The 10,878-nt window shown below is 31.4% G+C and overlaps 1 protein-coding gene across 1 annotated transcript; it reads right to left on the bottom strand.

Moving 5' to 3' along the window:
• Window positions 1–845: 845 nt before the first annotated feature.
• Window positions 846–3,199, bottom strand: LOC124374993 (very-long-chain 3-oxooacyl-coA reductase let-767-like). Its single transcript, XM_046833124.1, has 2 exons — window positions 3,162–3,199; window positions 846–1,140 (listed from the first exon to the last, which is right to left on the bottom strand). Exon 2 carries the CDS (start codon window positions 1,131–1,133, stop codon window positions 879–881), a length of 255 nt encoding a protein of 84 aa, XP_046689080.1. The 5' UTR covers window positions 1,134–1,140; window positions 3,162–3,199; the 3' UTR covers window positions 846–878.
• Window positions 3,200–10,878: the final 7,679 nt, after the last annotated feature.

The following is a 10,878-nucleotide window of genomic DNA, read 5'->3' on the forward strand; positions in this document are numbered from 1 at the left end:
TTGATATCACATACGCGTGAAAATATAATATAATAAATTATATTTTAATATATTTTCTTAAAAACCCCGGGGGTTGGCACTGAAAATTTTTTTAAAGTGCTAAAAATTAATAGTCGTTGCCCATTGCTATTCACTAAAAAAAAGGTTTGATGGTGGCAGGAAAATGCCATGACATTCGTATCCGCCTCCCCCTAGACAACTGACTGTAAAGTTGACAGTGATTTTTCCTATCACCCCAAAATTGGGGTTAATAAAATTTAAACTTTCTAAGGAATTAGCAAAATAATGTTTGTTAGTAACAAATTGATACAGCAACATACTTACAAAGGCTTGAATAAATTTTCGGGGAAATTTTTAATTAAAAACGCCAAAAAAAAATAAAAAATTTTAATAACATTTATTTTTTTTTGAAAAAAATTTAACTAAATTGGGTTGAATTTAATTAAAAAAAAATAACATTGAAAAATTTTCAAAAAACAAAATAATAAAAAACATTTTTTTGAAAAAACTAATTTTGAAACCAAAAATTTTTTCAAAAAAAAAAACCTAAAAATTTTATAAATTCCTTAAATCTAAAATCAAAATTTTTATCAAAAAACCCTCAAAAAAAAAATAAAAAAAGAAAAAAATATTGTCCTTTCTTTTTTTTAAAAAAAACGAAAAAAATTTTGTTTTTTTAAAAAGAATTTATCCTATAGCACAAGGGGGTTTTAAGAAATTACACTGACGCCATTTTTTTAAGGGGACTGTAAAGCGTTATTGGTGCCTTTTTTCGTTGTTGTGGTGTTAAATTTTTTACAATTGGGTTTTTGTTTTTTTTATAAACATAGCGATTTTTGTGATATCACCTTGTACATGGGATGAGATGAATTCAAATTTCATACAGGATGATGAAGAAGGAGCAATTGGTAATGGAAAACCAACAAGTCTGTCACCTGAACTGTCACGTTGGGATTGCTGGCCTGTATGAGTTCCTTGGTCTGATTCAGCCCATCTTGTGACCGCGCCAACAGCACTATGTGAGAACCTGCTGCGAATCTGTGAGCGAATTCAACAGCGAAGCTTTGACCGATGCCTTGGCTGGCCCCAGTCACCAGACAGAAGCTGCGCTGTCCCCAAAACTGATTTTGCATATCTAGTCTGTAAAAATAAGGGATATTTTATAATAATCAGAAGGACATTTCTCTAAAATTAAAAGAACTGCTCTATAGTAGCAATCAATGTATAAAATAGTCTCTAGTAGATAGTCAATCAATTTTTGACATTGATTGACTTTGTATGCAGCATTTCTAATATACATTTTACAGTGTACATTAAAGTTATTCAGTGATACTGAAAAAATTTGTTCAATATTTATTTTTACATATTTAATGCCTTCAGTATGTATGTACATGTTTGGAAAATGTTATTTAATTTAAAAATAGTCTTGCATGAGTAAAGCCTGTGTTTTCCATAAATAATTATTTGAATTGCAGTTTTTGTAATGCAAATATTTGCTTTGAGTGAGGTTGATGATTCTAATATTGCAACTGAATAAGTTCAATTTGGATCTTTTTATTCATAATACCTGTAAGGATACTTCATCTATATTGACACTGCCACAAGACACAAGTAAGTTTCCACAAAATAGAGACCTAACACACATGTACAGATGGGCCAAGGGATCTAACATGCGGACCGGCCGGCCTCCTGATGGTCGGACGGGGGAGAGTGGTGTCTTTTCCAAGAACATTGGACTTATCCTTAGAGCCCATCCTTCGGTATTCTCGTGACCCAAGAGGTAAGGATATTTACTGATTTTTTTTCAGTTGTCTCATGGTTATAGTAAAATAAAAGGTGTTCCAATTGTTCACTTCTTTACACCAATCACAGAATGACAGCATGTAGGTGGGTCAATGTTTTGTGGATAGTTAGTAGAGCCTCTGCCGCGTGATCAGATCACTTGGCCAATCTTTAGACTCTCTAGACCAAAACAACCCATGCCAATTAAAACAGACCATGTTTTGTAGTTTATAAAGTTAAATATTATTTAAGTTCCATAGCATAATGGCACAGATATCCGAGGTCTATTTTACTGAGAACACGTGTTGTATTACGGTACAGTGGTATTTAGATGGAAAATAGACAGTTCATGAACCATTTGGTTTTTTACTTTTGGAAAATATTAAAATAGTGGTAGTGAATCGATTAATTTTAACTTCTATATTGATTTAACATATATTTACAAAACTATAAAGAACATAATTTTGGTATAAAACAGGGAAATTGAAACATGAAATTGCTCTTCTGAAAAATTTACTTTCTACATGGTGACAGCTTGGTTCAGCTGTCTCTTCCTGATACTGTCACACCAAACTCAGACCGTGTGGCACCTCATTAAAATTACAACACAATAATTTAAATCAATTTAAGCTAGCCTATTAATTTTTAGGCCAACACACAGAATGAAAATTATGGAAATTGTATGGGAATTTTACTTGTTTGATGCATGATAAACCACTTTCAAAGATTTTACTTATTTCTGAAACATTATAAGACACTCAGTATACTAAAGTAACTGAAGAAGTCAAAATATATACAAATACACACTTATAGTCACAATCCTAATTTGTTTAACATCTGTATGTGGTTATATAAAAAATGGAAGACTCAAAAGCCAATGTATTATATTATTTCAAATTTAACAATTTGTTTCTGAGGACTAACTTTGCGTTTTAACATTTACTTCATTAAGTCAGACTAATTTTTTAAACAATATGTTTATCATTATCCTTTGAAAAATTTTGTCATTGGATTACAGCTATAAGACAATCTTAAAGTTGGAACAATTTTATGAAATAATACAAACAATTATCAAAATCAAGTTGATCAGTTTGTTAGAAGTAATTTTGTTTGATAATTACCAATAGTTTAATACAGTAAGTAAACAAAAACTGAACTAGATAAAGTTTAACTATTGTGAGTTACATAAGATCCTTGAAAATGCTCTGCTTTAATAACAATTGATGATATAGATATTGTAATTTTTTCCTCTTTCAACTTTTTAAAACTATGAAAAATACCTGGCTGACAATACTACAAATATACAATATTATATCATTTATAATATACAAATAAAATCCAATCCCTAAGTAAGCCCACCTTACTCACTGCCTGCCTACCTGAGAATGTTTGAATTTAGTTGGCCACAATGAACAGAACTGGTTTTAATACATTCTCAGCAGTTGCCGCCAAGCACTGCCTACCAGACACCTGAGTTACATAACCTCAAAACTTCTTCTCCTGTCCCCTTTCACTCTTACACCCAGAGATCATTCAACCTTGGCCTTGCATTATAAATAAAATAAAGGATACTAGCTGCTAGAACATTTATAGACTGCTAACCTAAGTGTTATATAAGTTTATGGAATTTCTAATTGATTATATAATTATATTAGCTAACCAAAGATACAGCACCATAAACTTTTCTAGTACTGAAAGGAAATTAAACATTGAACAGAAAGAAAATCATGAATATTATTTTATTGCATAACTCATTAATTCATTATTTCACAAAAAATAAAACAGCACACACTAAACATTTCAAGTAACATATTCTTAAGATAATCTGAATATTATTTATATATTTCAATTTATCTAGCAAATAAAGTTTTATGCTATAGCGTAAAAACCATAGTTTCAAAGATATACATATGTATGTATGTATGTATGTATATATATATAATATATATATATATATAAAATTCATATTATAGTGTAAGAATATTAAAGCCTTCAAACAAGTTGTACAAGTACTTTTTAATGCAAATTTGTAGTCAAATATTTTGTCTGTTGTCTAAAAGTAGTGTTTATACCAATCAGACACTTGAACATTCCAAGATTATGTCATATCTTAGAATAGTTTTAAGATAACCAAGTTACATAATTCTACATGTCTAAAGAACTGTACTGTAGTCGATATATTGTCTTCATGTGTAATATAGTAATAAATATTCAAGTAGCTTATTGTTGATAAAAGCTAACTACAGCTCAAAGTGATGATATTAAGAAACAAGTATAGTAGGAAATAAAGATGCTTGGTTTAGAGAACTAGAATATTACATATATTTTACTATGGAGTAATGATGCAACAATGGTTTTCATAATTATGAAACACAATATTGCAAGACTCTGAGATACATATTAAAGTTGATCTTCAATCAAATTAACAAATTGACAATTTCAACAAAACAACAGAATATATGTAAAAATAAATGGATTTAGGTCATAGTTAATTATTTAGTGCACTGAGAAATGTATGTGAAAATCATCAATATGACCAATGATTACTGGTTGGGAGTAAAATACCCAAAGAAAGTTGAACTAAATTAACACCAAAGAGATAACAATTTGTTGTTGGTTAGTAAAAAAACACTGAAAAAAAGAAATATAAAATTACAAAAAAACCAATAATGGATTTATATTTAGATTAGATACACTGCAGTTTTTTTTATTTCAAAACAATTAAGTTCGTATGTAAGAACTAAATATTTCTACAAGTTCTCATTCATCCCTAGACCAACAATTTATAACTCACCAATACTCCCTGAGACTGTAGCATTCAACAACTAAGAAAATACGTTTTACTAAAATCAAGCTGAGTATAATTCATTTCTCACATGTCTTTTTTTATGCTCTGTAAAAAACTTAGCACAGTTTTCTGAACAATGTATTCTTACAATTAGTATCAGCAATGCTAGTACACATAATTATTGGATCACATACTACAAAAAGAAGTAACAAAAAAGGATTTACCATACGAAAGAAATTCCCAAGAACTCATACCTAGGCCATATTTTGTTACTGGATTTATATGGTGTACATAACCAGGGACTGGACCAAACTATATTAACTGTTTTGATGCAGCCAATATTTTGACAAAATTTATTGTAAAGGTGTTTAAAAAGTGTTTATCTTGTGTTAAATCAGTGAGTTTTTCCTGTGATGACTGCGCTGAAATAATAGGTATCACCTAATTAGTAAACATTTCATTAATATTTACCAAGGGGTTTTGCCTAAAAACTATAACCTAGATAATATTTATTGCATGAACATTTAAAACCATGGCAAACAATCTAAAAAGTCTTTGCAGTGATAAATTTTGAGTCTGATATAAAAAGGTGCCCTCAGAATTTTATTTTTTGAGTGGATTGTTTTTATAGTGAAAACATTAACTTTACTCATAATTTACCAAGGAGTTTTGCCTAAAAAAAAATAACCTAGATAATATTTATTGCATGAAAATTTAATCTATGGCAAACAATCTAATAAGTCTTTGCAGTGATAAATTTTGAGTCTGACATAAAAGGGGCTCTCAGATTTTTATTTTATGAGTGGATTATTTTTAGTGAAAAAATTAACTTTTCTCAAATATGTGGACTATTTTTTGTGACTGCAAATACTGACATTGTCAGATGACTAGATAGCCTTTATCAATACTTATAACCCTTAAAAATCAGTCTGAGTTAGCTCATGGGTAAAGACTTGGGTATAAACTTGAAGATACCTGGGTTCAACTCCAACCGAGGGGTTTAAATTTTTTCTTTAAATTAAGCTGGACTATATTTTTTCGAGATTTTATGATTTTTTTTATTGTCCTCACATATAAAAACTGTTTTATCAAGCATTTTTTTTTATTTTTTTATGTTATTGTAATTAAAAATTTTAAAATTACTGGGGCAAGTCAAGTGGTTTTTAAACTATTGAAATTTATAAATAAATAAATTAAACAAACTCGCTGAATCCATTGATAGTAAAAATCATGGCCAAAATCCTTGGAGGTTGGGGTAAATGTGCGGTCTTCTGCAATTTTATGTACTGGGTTTTTGCAATACGTGGGTTTCATTTAAAGTGTGCTGGTTACGCCTATCGGATGTAAGGATATGGAGAAGGAAGATTTCTTGGGAGAGTGGAAATGCTTGAAAGCTTGAAAGGTACTGATAACATAATTACTGAAAATAAGGAGCAGGAAATTGACTTGACAGCTGAAGGGAGTCATGAAAACTATTCTAACCAGATAAATTGTCCCTCACTTGCGGAGCAGTTAAACGGATCAGTTTTGAGGGAAAATGAAGATTTAAGACAGGAACTGTTTGAAGAAAAAAATAAAAGCTCCTTTATGTATTAGAACTAGAAGATAAATTAAAAGAGAAGGAAGATATCATTGAATCACAAAACAAAATATTTGAGGAGAAAGAAAATACATTATTAAATAAAATAAAATTCTTAGACCAAAAACTCAAAAAGGAAAAAGAGGCAAAAGAAATCCTTATTCTGCAGATAGAAGAGGAGACTAAAGCCAACACTAAAAATAATGAGATTGAATACGGAAAATGTAACCGCTGTACTATCTATGAAGAAGAGAATGCAAGAATGCTGGTTTCAATACGTAGTCTAGAGGAAGTAATTAAAATAATGGAGAAAGACAATTTGGACGTACATAATGAGTTATCACATATAGATCTAACAAATTCTGCATGCCTACATTGCTTTCCTACTCTTAATAAAAATAAAAATACTCAGGAAGCTGTCAGTGTTCCTAATAAATGGCAGGTGTACGTACACCCTTTGGTCATAAGCCACAAATGTTAAACAATGTAAATAAGAAAGTCACGGAACCTGACTTTACCTCTAAGAATATATATGAAGTTCTTCAAAATTGTACGACAGTTGATAAAACTGATGAAATGGAATGCAATGTCGATAAAATTTCCAAAAGTAGCTGTAGTGTAAGTCCTGAAACTGTGTGCAGAAATAAAATACTTAAGAATCCTGCATCTTCCCGACATGGGACATAAGGAACCACAGTCATAGAACAGGATTGATCAGACGGACATACAAAGGTGTGCTGTTGTGCGCTGATAGTCATGGGTCGTAAGTTGATTTTTCACTTGAATAAGTGCTCAAAGTCTTTTGATGCTGTGGGTTTTGTAAGGCAGAGGGGGACGAGCAGAACAGATATTAAATTTATGATAACTTAGATGGAGAATAGGTTAGGTCTTGATGTCTTCATTGTCATAGCGTGTGGCTCAAATGACGTTGCTTGTAATGAAGCAGAGAGAGCTCTTAACTTAATTGACAATGCTGTGAAATAGTACAGTAGCACTAAAATAATCTTAGGTTGACTTGCCATCTAGATATGATCTTAAGAATTGGTCTTGCTGTAAACAAAGAATAAAGAAAAAAATAATGACGCTTAAGAAAACTTAAGTAAAAGATATCCTAATGTTTATCTCGGTTGGTCAAGGCTAGTGAATCTGATAGAAGTTTTTACATCTAGGCATGGAATGAATCTTAATGATAGTGGGATGAAATGGCTTCGATGGGAGGATTTGTGATGTGCTAATTAAGAGAACAGAGCCAGAAGTGACTATAACGCAGAGCATCCATACCAGCCAGATAACTGTGATACTGTCACCTTCAGTTAGGAAGAGAAAGCCCCAGCTATCAGCAGTAACAAAAGATGCTGTGCACATACAATGATTCCAACATTGATGCCCAGGTTATTGGAAGATCCAGGCTTTTCCCACATCGGAGGTACCAAGGAGACTGAGAAATCTCCGTTAAACTGCCCAACCCTGTCATCATCTAATCACACCAACATAGAGAAAACGACCCATCAAACAACTGACCTAAAACCTTCTAGTCTACTTATAGCCCATCTAAATGTTCAGTGCATTATAAAACAAAATAAATTCCGTAAGATTTCTTTCTTAAAAAATCGGAGTTGTGAAAATTCTTTGTTTAAGATGAACATTGGTGTACACAGGCTGAATTATGCATATATCTGCCCGAAGACTTTCAACTAGCAAGTAGCTACTGCAGGACTATTACTTATGGATGGAGCAGATGTTTTTGGTTAAAAAATCACTTAAATATGCGTATGAAGTTGTTACAGTTGAATCTCTATGTCCAGACTAAACATTTTGAAGCAGCTATGATAGCTCTTCCTTGAAGTAAAACTAATAGTAGTGTCAGAGTATCGAACTCATGATGCAAACTATAGATTTTTTCACAGAAAAAGTTGAAAACCATTTTGGAGCATAATTGAAGAATGAATTATAAATACAAAAATTTTAAGAATTTTCATTGCGGGTGACATTAATTATGGAACCAAATAGTAATAATTTTCATATCCAAAATTTTGTAAATATGCTGAAATCCTGACGACTGGTTTCTGCCCCCTGAACTCTGAACCCACCCGGTTGCACTCGTGTCTGGACAAATTTTATCTCTAACTTTCAGCCTGGTACTGTGGCGTGTGAAAATAACTCAGGCCTCACCTCTCGGACCATTTGGGACTTCTTCTCAGAGTCAATTCACGATACCTAACATGGAACATTAAAGGAGTTTCTCGTAATAGGAGACCTAGAACTAATTACAATACAGATTGACAAATCAACTTCTGCATCAATAAGTTAAAACATAGATTAAGTAGGATTAACTGGAGTAATGAGTTCTCATTAGCTTGTAAATGTTGATGAAGCCTTTTAACATCATTCCATGCAAATTTATTATCTGAAAATTTTAATGACGTTTTATGTCCGATAAAAACTATAGATTTTTAAAAAAACAGTGGTGATAGAAGCTCTAGGTCAGTTATAAATACAAATATTGGTACACACACTACCTTGGTAAAATTAGGTTACTGTTGGACATTAGTTTATGAATAAAGTTAAAGCAAACCCTTGCTTAATCCTAGCACATAAATAGACTTAAGAAATTTTATAGAATGCAAATAGATTAGGCAAAAAAAGCTGCAAATGATAAAATTTTTACAAAGAATCTAATAATCAAATGTAGAGCAGCGTGGAAATTTATAAGTTCTGTTAACCAGGCCATGTAGCAGATAAGAGTGTAAATGCCAGTAATACCCATTACATGCAAATCAGTTTAATAATTTCTTTGTAAATATTAGTAATAGTTTAAGTAATTTGCCTAGCACAAAATGTAACTAGTTCCTTGTGATATTTTAATGCTCATCTTCTATCCAAAACTCCTGTTTTACCTTTCAAATGGCAGTGAGATTAACAATATTGATATTCATAATTACTGTAAAAGAATTTAGCAACTCTAAAGCTGAAGATGTTTTTTGGTATGTCCACGAGTTTTTTGATCAAAAAATATTATTGAAGATATCTCCTTTCCTTTTATCATACCTTATCAATTGGATGTTTACTGTAGGCACCTTCCCACAATGTTTGAAAATTACAATTACTGTTTTCCAGTTTTTAAAAAGGGAGATAAGTCCTGTATAAATTACTACCGCCCTATTTCCTTAATTGCTGTAGTCCACTAAAATAATTGAAAGGTTACTAAAAAAACAGATGGAATATTTTTTTTGAAAGATAATCCGGATACTGAAATCCTGCTCAATAATGGCATCAGAAGTAAATTATTCTACCATTAAGGCTCTTGAAAATGTCATATCTACTGTTCTCGAAAGTTTTTTGAAAACAAGGAGGAAGTTGCAACCTTGTTGTTAGACTTAAGTAAAGCGTTTGATTTGGTACCACACAGTGAGCTAATTGATAAATTAAAGTATTATGGTGTAGAGGGGCGTGAGCTGTCTCTTCTCACCTCTTACTTGTCTGATCGTTATCAGTTTGTAAAGGTTGGTGACCAGAGGTCAGACCTTCAGTGTGTGAGAAATGGAGTCCCTCAGGGCTCTGTTCTGGGTCCTTTCTTATTTGTTATCTTTGTTAATGATTTGCCTGATTTTGTACCAAATAAAAGTATTCTTTACGCCGATGACACCACTCTATTGTCATCAAACAAGGATAGCATGCTAAATAAAGTGATAATTAATTACATGAAAGAAAGATCCTTCCTCTGGTTTGATGCCAACAAATTAAGCGTAAACGATGAAAAAACTGAGGAGATTGTCTTTAGTCTGAGCTCAAAGGTGGACAGTAAATCTGTAAAACTGCTGGGCATAAACCTGGATTCGAAGCTGAATTGGTGGGTTCACATAAACTCTCTTTGCTCTCGCTTATCGAGGGTTATTTTTCTATTGAAAAAATTAAAGTCCTGTACAAGCAAAAATCTAGTTATGAACGCTTACTTTGCTTTTTTTAATGCTCACATTACTTATGGCACTCTCTTGTGGGCAACTCTGCTGGTGCAAAATTAGTTTTTAAGACTCAAAGAAGGGCATTACGAGTTATTGCAGGTATTGGTGAGAGAGATTCTTGTAGGCCTGTCTTTGTTGATCTAGGTATTCTTACCCTTCCATGTATATTTATTTTGCAAAGCCTAATTTTCCTTAAAGAAAATCTTAATTTATATAAATTTAGAAGTTATGTCCAAACTATAGTACTAGATCTCAGAACTTGATAGACCTCAAATACTTTAGATTAAGTAAAACCCAGAACAGCTACATGTACATTAGTGTAAAACTTTTTAACCTCCTACCACCAGATGCAGTTACCACTACTTTAAGGAATTTCAGAAGTTGTCTTGTGAAATGGCTGAAGCAGAAGGCTTTCTATTCAGTAGAAGAAATACTTTTACATGATTTAAGTGACCTTAAATTTTAATAATGCTATGTTTTAATTTTTAACATTTATTATTTATTGTTTTTATTGTGTTATCTGTTGTTTGTTAATTCTATTATTAATTTATTATTATTTATTTTAGCATTAAGTTTTAATTAATAATATATTTTGACTATTTTTAATTGTATATTTATTTGCATTTCTCTATAGAGATGGTGTTCTTGACTGTTGATGTAATAGTACATTATTGTAAACCTTATCTGACTTTGTCAATGCATACAACATAGTGGGAGACAATAAATGATTCTTGATTCTTGATGATTCTTGATTCTTATTATTCATA

The sequence above is a fragment of the Homalodisca vitripennis genome, unplaced genomic scaffold (genome assembly GCF_021130785.1).
Source record: "Homalodisca vitripennis isolate AUS2020 unplaced genomic scaffold, UT_GWSS_2.1 ScUCBcl_12278;HRSCAF=21910, whole genome shotgun sequence".
NCBI classification, from domain to species: Eukaryota; Metazoa; Arthropoda; class Insecta; order Hemiptera; family Cicadellidae; genus Homalodisca; species Homalodisca vitripennis.